The sequence below is a fragment of the Fusarium falciforme genome, chromosome 9, assembly GCF_026873545.1.
Source record: "Fusarium falciforme chromosome 9, complete sequence".
Classification (NCBI taxonomy): domain Eukaryota; kingdom Fungi; phylum Ascomycota; class Sordariomycetes; order Hypocreales; family Nectriaceae; genus Fusarium; species Fusarium falciforme.
In genome coordinates this window covers 1,019,830-1,032,793 of record NC_070552.1, presented here as the reverse complement: position 1 = coordinate 1,032,793, position 12,964 = coordinate 1,019,830, and the positions used below count along the sequence as shown (strand labels likewise).

The window sequence follows — 12,964 nt, the reverse complement described above, 5'->3', positions numbered from 1 at the left end:
AGCCTTATACGGAACCCCTTAAAAAGTCTCCGCTACACCCAAGCCGGCACGTAGATAGGTACTATCTACGTCTAGCTCGGATTGTTCTTATGACCCAACATTACAAAACTATGTAAGATTTATTATCCCGGCTCAAATAGTTGCCTCCAGCTGCGTTCAAACGATAACAAATTCTAGTCCGAGCTTTCTTCTACAGAGGAACCAAGTCAGGGCGGAGGCAAAGGCGGCTACTACCTTTAGTTAACGACACTTGGGAGGACTTACGCTGGATGACGGTGAATGCAATGGGGTGTGCCTTGCCTTTGAGGTAATTGTATTATAACGTTTCTTGCTATGTGTTTGTCCCATTGAGGTAACCATCTACAATATTATAACATGATATGTTTGTGTGCCTTGCATGCACGTTCACCCATTTTGACATCGAGGTCGTGAGCGTCCTCCCTATTCCTGCTCCGTGCTGGCAGGCTCATAGCCACCTAGGGCAGCCGGTTCAACACATATCGCGCGACATCTCAGCTCAGGTATCAACTACTAGCTCACTCCGCTGGGACCACTCCGGGAGAGCCAAAATCGCAAGTCGAGCATATTCTACCGGGAGTTAACTGCAGTTCTTATATCGGTCTGTGCGAGAGGGGCATGGTTCGGAAGTATCGTTCAATGGAGCAATAATAGCCACGACCTCAAGGTGGTCTCCAGAGCTTGGATGAAGAAATCAATAGCATCATCTCTAATAAACTTCTCAGAGAAGGATATCGTCTGGGCTACGCTTTTTTTCCTCCTTGGCCGTTTCCTAATACGGTTGGCTCGCCCGCTCTTAGGTTGGACGATTCGCCGCGAACGATGCGGAGATTTGCGCACCACGGAGTCGTCGTCAAAAAGTTTTAACTCCACCAAACATCTAGTGACATCTAAAAGCTACTTATCGGCCATAACAAAGTTTATGTGAGTGTATAGTATGGAGTATGGCTTGGACATCATAAACGTATATAAGCTGGCTAACAGATCCACGAAGGGGTTCCGACGGGACGGCCCACAGAAAGGTGCCAGTGTCCTGCAGAATGGTGTCCCAGCCCCAGGATCCCGGAAAAGGAAGGGTGCCCACGCGAGGGTGCTCAGGCGCAGGACAAGAGCGCGCGCAAATAGCGCTCCAGTATACTTTAGGCATGGCGGTACTTCAGTGCTTCAGTAACCTGTAGGGAACACGAGTTGCCCATTGAAGGTGGCCCATGGAAGGGTGCTCTGCCAGAAAGGTGGTCGCGGCCATGTAAAGGGCCTCCCATAGAAAGAGCCACGGAAAGGGCGCCCCGAGCGTTGCACCTGGAAGGTGTCGGAAGCCAGGAACCTGGCTCGGGGCTAGCCTAGTCTTACGTGGTGAGCAGTGCGCCGGCCGTTGCTACTGCACCCTTCCCGCTGGACGGTGCTGAGTACGAGTACCGTGTTCCGCTTTCGGCTGGGTATAATCGTCTTTGCCTGGCTTCCGGAGGACATCTGTGATCGTCTCCTTGAAGTGCGCCGGGTACCTGCGGAGCTGCATGATGTTTGCAAAATCGCAGAGCAGACCATCAATGTTGCCGTACAGTTAGGGCAAGAATTAGACGTAAGGCAGCTTGTCCAACAACGCGAGAATAGACTGCAGGTAGTCGGGCGTGTTGTAGGCCAGGCAGGTTGAAGGGGCAGGAACCCCATGAAACATATTGCCCGGGTGGAAGAGACGGCGTTGTGGCATGTTGGTAGCCGAGACAGTCTAAGGCCCTAATAGCCCTCTAACCTTAGGCCATTAGGCTAAAAGGTTATGCCGTACGTATCTTAGTTAGATGCTCACGGGTAAATTAGGCCCTATAGGGCATTTGCGTAGCACTTATAATTATTAAAGCTATAATATATTACTTATATTAAAAAATAATATATTAATAATAAAATATAAAAGTCCCTTAACTTAAGCCCTTATAAAAGGAATATATTTTAATTAAAGGGTCTATAAAGCTTACTTTTATATATTAATCCCTAATAATTATATTAAGTAGGTAAAGGTATTATTCCCCCGTGCTAATAGCTCTAGATTCCTCTATCTTCCTTGTTATACCCTAAGTTCTATGACTTAGGCCCTTGATAGGATCCTTGTTCCATGAACTAACCTTGTCGAGATTCCCAGGCACCTACTATTAGATTTCCCCCCAGAGAGTGTGCCGCGGCCATGATCTGCTCCTCTTTCTAGGCCCGTGCAGAGCCCCTCCTGGTTGCCTCCCTTATTCCTTGGCAAAAGGGGGTAGACGGGATCCCTGAATCCTAGTTGTGATGATATTATTTCACCGTTGGGGTCCTGACCACCATTAACCTTTACACCTATAGTTACACAATCAACACAAAACATTATGGCTTACAACCAGTCATTACCAGCGCTCTCACTGTTTGCTTGCGACACTGATAATGTGGGAGTATAACTATCAAACGAGTGAGCTCTCTGACTGTCCTACACTCGATAGCCATCTTTGAGACGCATCACCCGAAACCGGCCAGATCAAAATCATGAGCGCTCAACAGCACTACATCGCCACTCTGCCTGCATCCAAGCAAGCCTTGGAAGAGTCATTCATCAATAGGGAGGAATTAGCAACTAAGATTCTTCCCGGTGTTCGGCAGATAGAAGATATAAATACCTCTGGCGAAGTACTAAACAAAAGAAAGAGGCATAGGCAAAGTGAGGCAAGACTATCAGGTATGAATGCCGCCTTTAGTATGGTAATGGATCTAATTTATTTGATAGCAAAGCATTCGAAAGGAAGACCCTTAAGAGACTTACTACTTACTCTATGGAAGGTGGGATCTTACGTCGATAGATCGTTAAAAATCACGTAGCAGGAGAGGATTGTTCAAGAGGAGAAGTATAGTATTTTAATTAGAACCTCCTCGCTATTAATTAACGCTATCAAAGATCAAATATCTGGCAAGGGGTGGGATTTGGGTTATATTACGGTCGACAACTCTGATGATCATATTGTCAAGGTTCCGTGAGAATTTGGGCATAGCTTTTAATATATTTTAGAGGACTTGAAGCATATCCTTAAGTCGGAGATAGAACCGGAACTTCAGAGTGGGCCGAACGATGTAGAGGCCACAGAGACTGTCAAAATTGGGTGGAGAGTGTTGGCCTCAAAACAATAAACCATGTAGCGAAAAGATTTAAGGACGGTGATAAGTCCAAGGAAATTTTGTATTCTTTGGTAAACTCTCATATGTATAGTAAATAGCACATAGTTACTGGTTATTTGTTATTTTCTCCTTCCCTCTAGTACTTGAACCTCGCTGCTGTAGGTTTGTACTGACAGCGAGGGTCAACTAATTATGCCGAGCAAGTAGTAGTGACACGTTTAGTAATTTTCCGAGCAAAACTGAGGCAACTTGGTCCTGTTGGCAGATGGGGTGGCTGCGTAGGCTGGCGGCTGGCACACGGGCACCTAGGTGTCCAATATAATGTAGAACCGCAGTCGAGACTACCGCACCTTCGTCGCCGAGCTGTCCTCCTATGGCCTCTGGGGCTACTTTGAGTCCTAAGATGGAGCCATCCCCGCAACTACTGGAATCTAGCGGCCGCAGCTCGCTGACAAGGTTAGTAGCCATCGTCACAACTGACGAAAGCCCTGAGGTTAGAAAGACCCGAATCCTTCCCATAGAGGACGCAAAGCACCACCGTCCATTCTTGCCAAGGTCAAGGTGTAACCTTCGGCACTAAACTCGCAGGCGATGGCTCATTCTGAGGACTTAGCTCAGAGCCCCGTTTTTCAAGACACTCAATAGGCCCTCACTTGATGGTCGATTCTAGCCAGCTGCACGGCGGACAGCACAAAACAATTTCCAATTGGTCAGCCCAACACAGTTCAATAACAGTCCTATATTATCAAACCTAGAGTTGTCGTTGTTACGGCCTATGCATGAGACAAGGGCCAATGCTACCTGACCTAGTCGCCTTCCTCTAGGTTTGGCAAGCCGGCCCAAAGGATTCATGCAGGATATAACCGTATCACAGATCTAATCTCGGAAGGCCTCCAGCTAGTACTGTCTTCCTTGCGGCTGCATAGGTGATCCCTCTAGGTCTCATCGTGGCTCGGCCCCCGGTGATTCTTGGAACACTTGGTTCCCGGGGCTCCAGGCCTACCCGTTCGATACCAATGCCTGAAAGCATTGATGATTCGCTTGGATCCACGGCAAGATACACGGCCTAGATACACCTTTGCAAGGGTATTAACACGGTATGAATCTTCAACTGCGTCCGTGAGGCCGCCGGCTACCGATGAAGCCGAGCCCCTGCTACTCCATCTTCAACGTGTGTTGCGGCCGGTCGGTGTATCTCTTCTGTTTAAGTGGTTCTTCAACACTTTCTGAGACCGGAAGTTGATAAACCGTGAGCGTGATGGACTTGGGTCTGCCTTATACGACCCTATCGTGACACCTAGCTCGGATGATTTCTCCTGTTCTAGGACGGAGGCTTTACGCTAGACATCAAATTACCACCCTATGAAGCTAGTGTGTCTGACCCTACCTACCAGCCCCTTTCGCGGCATGAACTTCTGCAGTATTGAGGCTATGGCATCCCCCAGGTCCCCTCAAAGCTCAGGCGGGCGGTGGCGTACCCAACCATATTCTTCCTCCGAATCCTTGGAGGGTGGGAACAGTATGACCAAAGGAAGACTCCATATGCATTATGCGAGTAACAAGGCACACTCGGATCAGTGACGGTCGGAACCCTGGTTTCCGGCGAAGCTGGTTGGTATGTCAGGGAATTAACCTCGTGTCCAGGCCAATCCAGCAAAGAACCAATGACTATGACTAGGTCTTGTGCACCACATCTAGGCCTTTTCTTCTGGTGCTTCAGTAATTGGCAAGACAGACTCAAGGAGAGGGGCGGATCTGCCTCCAGCCAGAAAGCGGAAACACTCATTCGTTCATGATCACCAGCCAGCAGGCATCTTCAATAGGTTGGGTCAATCATCAAGTGTCGAGTAATCAGTGAGTGGGTTGGGTTTGGCTTGCGAGATGTAAGGATTAGAGACACGATGTTACTGTGGCAAATTGATATCGGGTGCTTGTTTCCTTTTCGCCATCTTGAAGGAGATCTCCGTTCTAGCATTAATCGGTCTTCGCCGTAACTGCTCCACTCTAAATGGGATGTCAAGCCTGCTGGTATTACAGGATCTACACGGAGCCGCTGTCTCTATCTAATTGGCCGATGGGGTCTTTCTTGACATCTCGGCAAGAGTTGAGACAGCCTAACAGGTTCTTCTACCAATTATAAGTTAGAGATGAGAGACTGGTGATATGAATCGAAGAATTACGTAGCCGCATTGGTATCTGACTAGAGAAAGCATCTGGCCCATCCGCAGCACCGCATTGGTGGAATACGACCCCACTACAAACAGTTTTGTGACTATCTATTCACAAAACGACTTAATTCTCCCAGCTATCTTGCGCATAAGGAGATGAAGTGGCAGAGTCAACAATCCCATCGGCGAAAAGCCAGCATCTGAGGGATGTTAGTGAGGCACATTCTTACAGGGACACCAAACTGGGCTCTGACCCAGAACTGGGGCGCAGTGGGGATCAGTGATCCCAAAAGTGGGCTCCCCACCTCCGCTCAGTTCCTTGCTCAGCCCACCTCAGCTCCTGGTCTCGAATCCTCAGCCCCCCTCAGCGGCAGCTCAGCTTAAAGAGGCAGGAACTCAGCTCTAGGAACAGAAACGGAACTTGGTGTGCTTGAGTTTCGTCTCCGAGTTAAATGGAATTTTGAGCGCTTCAAAGATGAGGATAGGCTGATATGCTGGTATCAAGAGATGTAGCCTGACATGGCGAAATGACCGTCCTTTCCTTTTAGCTCGGTATGCCCTTTCCTCAATACGTTGCCGCGCTGCTAGCATGAAAATGAAGACGGTGTCAATCTGGTTGGTGTAGCCGCAAAATCTAGGACCCAGAGATTTTCTTTCAAGAAGATGGTAGAATTTGGGATACCAATCGTTATCCGGATGAAAGAGAAAGAACCAGTGGTCACAGGCTGGATCATCGGCGGTCTGACTCAGTCGATCTTGGATCATCGTATACACGTACTGTGGGAAGTCTCTTTGCGCTATGAGGGCGGTCTGAGCGGCAAGACTGGTTGAAATGTCGTCGAGTTTGGCGGCGATAAGACGTAGGGCTTGGATCCCTTGATAGGTCAGAACCAGATTGGCGCCGATTCCGATTGTCGTTGCGGCCATGTTGAAATACCCGAAGATTTTCACGCTGTCACAGAGAGACTTGCCCATCACTTGCATTTCCGGGATGAAATTTTGGACGCTGTCTGCCACGCCGGAAGCTTTAGAAACGAAGTCGTTGACATTGGTGACCGCGCTCCCTAATTTGAAGATTCCATGTCCTGCTTGGATAGTCTTCATCATTGGCATAGCTTGCGTACCGACCTTCGCTGCCGTCTTCAGGGCTTTTTTTCTCGCCTTTTTGTTGCCGACTATCCAAGCCAATACATCCTTGAGGCCCATTTTTGTAAATTAACCGACCAATAGGATCGACGGGGTCAAGAGAATATGTAAGACAAAAAGGATAACACTTAAGAGGAAATATCATTGAGAAAATGAAGGGCAGGGGAACAAAGGGAGAGGGAAAGGAAAAGGGCGACTCTCGTCTTTTATTAATTTTCTCATCATCCAGCAGTAAAAAATTGGCTCATGCTCGCCATGACGTGCCTCAGCAAGACTGGCCCTTCATTCGGAGGCACGTTTGAAGATGGTGTTGTCCTGTAGGTGGTGATTGGGCTGGATGGTGGTCAGGCATTTTAACGGTATTACCACATGGCTATCTAATGACCAATCGAGCCCAAAGGGGTTTGTTCTCTTCTTTGAGACAGAAGTGAACGTTTGTTTCCCCCACCATACCATCCGCCTTCGCATATGCGAGTCAATGCTACATCAGTGTAAGCGGGTGGTCCTACTGGGGATTGTGCTTATGTGGCTTAGGATCACCCGGCCGTCCGACCGGTGTCTCTGATTTATGGCTGCTTTTGGGTCGGGAATTGGAATAGGAGGGGGACGTAAAACTGTTGTAGAAGGCGGCGACAAACATGCGACGTTGGTAGATTAAACAGTGTGCCAGCACTTTTGAATGTAAACTCTCACCAAATTTCACGCACGATATCACAAGAGCGTGCAGCGTGGCTGCATTGAAGGCGGTTTCTATTGTCAGGCCTCAGAAAGACACACCGCGAACTCAGCAGCTGGAAAATCGTGCCAACCTCAAGGTACTTGGACCACCTATGCCCGTGGTTCTACACCACGCAAGCCAACCTGCATAACAAGTGCAAGTCATGGGATCTCTTAAAATTGGTGATCATTGGCTGTTTCTAGATGTGCGCAGGCTTGTCAACAAATCAAATCAAATTGAGCCTCCGACTCGATTTGATTTGGATCGATTTGGATATTTGGATAGCCCCGCGCTTCTTCCCTGATGCTACTCACTGAGCTGCTCTAGCAAAAAAATCCGCTTAGAGTCTGCCTCACTGAGCTGCAATGACCTGTCCAACAAAGCTGAATAATCGCTGCGGCTGGCAGGAGTTAAAAAGCAACCCCACCCACCCTAGAAGGCGGTCATGACACGTTATGCCATCCTATTGGAAATACTGGGTGGAGGGAAAAATACAGCACAGTACTAGCTGAATTAGGAATTTGGTACGGGATCCTGCAGCCACCGGAGAAATGTAACAAAAACACCCTATCAATGATATGAATGAAATGCGTCTGAACACTCGCAGCCGCATGATGCTCCTCGCCGGACAGCCACGGTGCGAATATTGAGTGTGAGGGGATGTCTGAGGCCTGGTGATGCTAAAATTGCAGTGCAGTTACCTTCGAGCGCCTATGCGCAGCGTGCCTCATGCTTCCACAAGACAACACACGGCCAGTGCCTTTTGCCTTTTTGCCTTGCTTCTAAGACTCGTTCCGAAAGGCATTGGCGGACCCTGTAGGGGACCGGTCTACTGTGTTAATAGTGGCGTGATTTAGCCGAGGTGCTGCTATGGGCAGAGTCTGATTGGGGAGCATCTTATTGGATTAGGACCTATACAATAGCTCAGAAGGTAGTCACATGCCCTTAATAGCCGGCTGGGTAATCTCTAGCTTTACAGTAAACTAGGCCTAATTAGGAAGGCTATATTATAGCTTAAAAAGAAAAAAAAGAAGTATTATAAAGAATAATAATAAAAGTAATTTATATAAATTAAGGTAATTTATATAAATATTTTTAAGTTATAATAATTAAGAGTTTTATATATAAATTAATAAGTATTAATTAAAAAACTAAGTTAAAGAGCCCTTATTAATAGCTTTTTAAATAATAATTATAAATATGAATATAAAATTAGCTTTTAATAATAATTAAATTATTAAATTTAATTTTTTTTTAAAATAAAATATAAGGATATAAGGTAGCTATTAAAGCCGCTAACTAATTAAAATAACCTTAGCTAGATATTATATATATAAGGACCTCTTAAAAGTTTTATAATTAAGCTATTATAAAAGGCTTACTAGGTTAAAATCTTATATATAATAAAGATTTACCTTTAATTTATAATTTTACCTTAATATAATTATTAAGGCTTATTATTTTATAATTCTTTAATTTCTTTTTAATAAATAATAAATATAAAATTAAGATAAAAAAATTAAAAAAAACCTTATTACTCTTTAAGATAATTATGTATTTTATAAATCATTATTAAAAATAATTTAAGAAATATCTTATTAAATGTTTTTAATTTAAAAAACCTTAAAGAATTAATTTAAGAAAACAAAAATATTATAATTTATTATTATTTATAAATTATATTTATAATAAATTATTTTTATAATAAATTATTTTTAATAAATAAAATAAATATTATAAACCTTTTTAATATAAGCTAATAATAAATATTAAAACTATTATAATTAATAAGATTTTATATAAAAAGAAATAATTTATTAAAAAAAATTACTTTTAATAATATTTTTATTATTTTTATTTTTAATTTTAATTTTATTAAATATATTAAAAAAAAGCTATAAATATAAAAAAAAAAAAAAGATTTTTTTATTAAAGATTTTAAAATACTTTATAAATTAATTAGCTAATAATTAGCTAATAGACTATAAGAAATTACTTAGATATAATTATAAGATCTTAACTTAAGAAGCTATTATTATTAATATTAATAATTAGCTTAAAGGAATAAATAGAAATAATTAATTTTATATAAAAATAATATTAAAATAATAAATTAAATAAATAATAAGTAAATTTATTTATTTATTATAAATTAATTACTATAATTATATTATAAGCTTAATAAAAGAGTTTATATAAAAAGTATTTAAGGTATTTATATACAAATAATATATTAACATAAAGCTTTAAAAAAAATAAATAAAAAATTTATTTATAATTATAAATTAAAAGCTTAATAAGGTATTAATATAATATTTTATTTATTAATATATATTTTATAAGACCTTATTAAGAAATAAAAAAATAATAAAGCTATAGCTTATTAATTCTTTTATAATTTATATAATAAATAAAAAAAATACCTAAGAAATATATATATTTTTTATAAAAGACTTATTATATGATATAAAAATAAAAATACTTTTATATTTAAAATATTAATTAAAATAGCTATCTTAAAAAGAAATAACTCTAAGATAATATTAAATAATTAAGTAAAAAATATTATTTTTTTAATAACTTAAGCTATAAAAAAAGCATTAAAAGAAATTCTTTTAATAAATATTTTAAATATTATATATTAAAATAAAATTATTATAATATAAGTAATTTAAATATATTTATATTAGCGCTATATTAAAAATAAAAAAAAATAAGTTATTATTAAGGTATAATAAATATAATTATTAGGGTTATAAGACTTAAGTATATTATATTAAGATATATATTAATAATAATAACCTTTTTATAAATTAAATCTCTATTAAAAATAAATATAAGCTATTAATAAAGATTAATAAAATTAGAGCTTAATATTATTTTATTATATTAGTAATAAAGTAAGAAAATATAATAATTAATAATATTATTAATAAATAATATTATATTATAATTATTATTATTAATTTAATATTTTTTACTTAAGGGATTATTTAAAAATAAAAAAAGATATATATATTATATAATATAATATTTTTTATATTAAAAATAGTTACTTAATAAATACTTAAATATAAAATATATATATTTATAAAAATACTTAAAAAGATTTTATTAAAAGTTAAAAAATTAAAAGAGTTATTTCATAAATAAATAATAAAAAATATATTAATATTTATAAAAACTATATATACAATTAACCTAATTAAATATAAAAAACCTATATATAGTTTATTATATTTTATAAATAAGGTATTATATTAAGCCCTTAGGGAATATATTATAAAAAACTTAGTAAATAAATATATATAATATTTTATAAATAAAATAAAAGCTTTAATATTTTTTATTTTTAAGAAATATATAAAATTAAGGCTTTATATAGATTATAAAAAATTAAATAAAATAATAATTAAAAATTATTATATTTTTTTACTTATTAATAACTTATTAAATAAGCTCTATAGAGCTAAATGTAAATATAAAATTAATATATATAATGTTTAATATAAAATAAAAAATGAATAAAAAAATTATTTAAAAATTATTTTTTATATAAAGTATTATTATTTTAAATATATTATTATATTATTGAAATTAATATATATATTAATTATTTTCTAAATATATATTTATTAATTAGTTATTAATATATTTAAGATATATTATATCTTATATATAAGTAATATTTTTATATATTCTTAGATTAAAAAAAATATATTTATTACTTATAAGAGGTTTTCTAATTAGTTATTAAAATATAGCTTTATAAAATATTATTTAAATATAATTTTTATTTATATAATATTAGGTTTTTTAAATATATTATTATATAAAAAGGTATTTAAATATAACCCTTATATATGAATTTAATTAAGAAATAACTAATATTAAGCTTTTTTAGAGATATATAAATCTTTTTAAGATTTTATAATTTTATTAAAAATTTAGTATATATTATTTCATAATAATAAGTATTTTACTAAAATATTAAAAAAATAATAAAAATATAAAACATTAAAATTTTTTAATTAATGTATAAAAGTTAATAAATTTTTTTAAAGCTTAAAATATATCTTTTAGTTTATAATTATTTTATATAATTAAGATTTATTAAGATTAATTAAAATTAAAATAAATATATTAATTAAAATATTTTTAAATATTTTTATTTAATTAATAAACTTTTAATAATAATTTATTATATATTAATTATAAAAACTTTAAAATATAAAGTAATATTAAGCTATAAAAAAATAGGTATTATTAAGTATTATTAAGAGCCTTAAATATTAGAATTATTATTTATATAGCCTCTTAAAGAAATTCTTAATTCTTATTAATTATTAAGTCTTTATAAATATTATAAAAATATTATTAAAAAAACTAAGAAATAAAGTAAGAATATAAATCTATAAGCTCTTTATTTTTAGCTTTAATATTTAATATTAGCTTAAAAATAAAAACTTAGTTAATAGCTTATTAAAGTAATTAAAGTATAAAAAAGAAAGTATCTAAAAATATATTTTTTATATTAATTAAGAAATTAGCTCTTATATATAAGTTATTATTAAAATATTAATATATTATTATAAGCCTTAAAAATAAAACTTAAATTATAATTATATATATATATATATTATTAAAGTAATAATAAAAGGCCTTATTTCTTATACTAAGTATATATTAAAAAATAATACTTATTATATAATATTTATAATTATTATTAAATGCTAGAAAATTAAATAAAAAGAGATTATTAAATTACTTAGGAAATAAAAAGCTTTAATTAAGTCTCTAAGGAATTATTTATAAATAACCTTATTATTTTAAAATAATATATCTTATAATTTATTATAAAATAATATATTATTATTTAACTTTATATTACTTAAAATAGGGATTAAAGTATTATAATTAATATCTTAGTATTTTTAATAATAAAGGCTCTATACCTAAAGCTAGAGGTCTTAATAGGCTTAAATTAATAATATTTATCTATCTAATTATTAATAGCTTTAATAATATATTAAAGCTAGCTTTATTTATAATAAATAGCTTATATCTTAATTAATTAAAGAAGTTAAAATCTAACCGCTTTATATATTAGCTCCCCCCTCTAATATTAACCTTTTAATTACTCTTATAATTCTTAATTACTTAAAGTAATTAAAATCTTAAAGAATTATACTTTTATTATCCTTATAGAAAGAGATTTAATTATAGCTAATAATAATTATAATTAATTAATAGTATAATAAGAATTATAATAATTTTTTATAAAAACCTTTAATTAAGTAATTAAAATAATAAAATTAATACTTATTAATATATTTTTTAATATAATTAAAATAACCTTAATAAAGAAGTTTATAAATTTTATAAAAATATAAAAAATACTTATAATAAGCTAAAAGAAATAATATTAGATAAATATCTTTAAAGTATTATATTAAGTAAAGACCTTAATAATTTAAAATATATTAAACTTATAATTTTTAATTATAATATTTTTTTTTCTTTAGCCTTTTTTTACTTAATAATAATACTAATAAAAAGATTAATTTTATTAAAAAAAAGCTTTTCTTATTAAAGGCTCTTAAAAAGAGACTAAAAAAAAGATAAGTTCTTAGTAATAAAGAAGATTAATTCCTTAGGGATTTAAAATATAATTAATATATAGCATAGCTTATAGCCCTTATTATAAGTATTAATACCTTTTACTATGCTAAATAAGAGGATTAATAAAGTCTTACTATAGCTAGGATCTAGCTATATAGCT

The 12,964-nt window shown here is 34.6% G+C and overlaps 1 protein-coding gene across 1 annotated transcript; it reads right to left on the bottom strand.

Annotated features, from left to right (window-relative positions):
- Positions 1–5,720: 5,720 nt before the first annotated feature.
- Positions 5,721–6,524, bottom strand: NCS54_01119100 (Hypothetical protein; the record flags this gene model as incomplete). Its single annotated transcript, XM_053156474.1, has 1 exon — positions 5,721–6,524. One exon carries the CDS (start codon positions 6,522–6,524, stop codon positions 5,721–5,723), a length of 804 nt encoding a protein of 267 aa, XP_053012449.1.
- Positions 6,525–12,964: the final 6,440 nt, after the last annotated feature.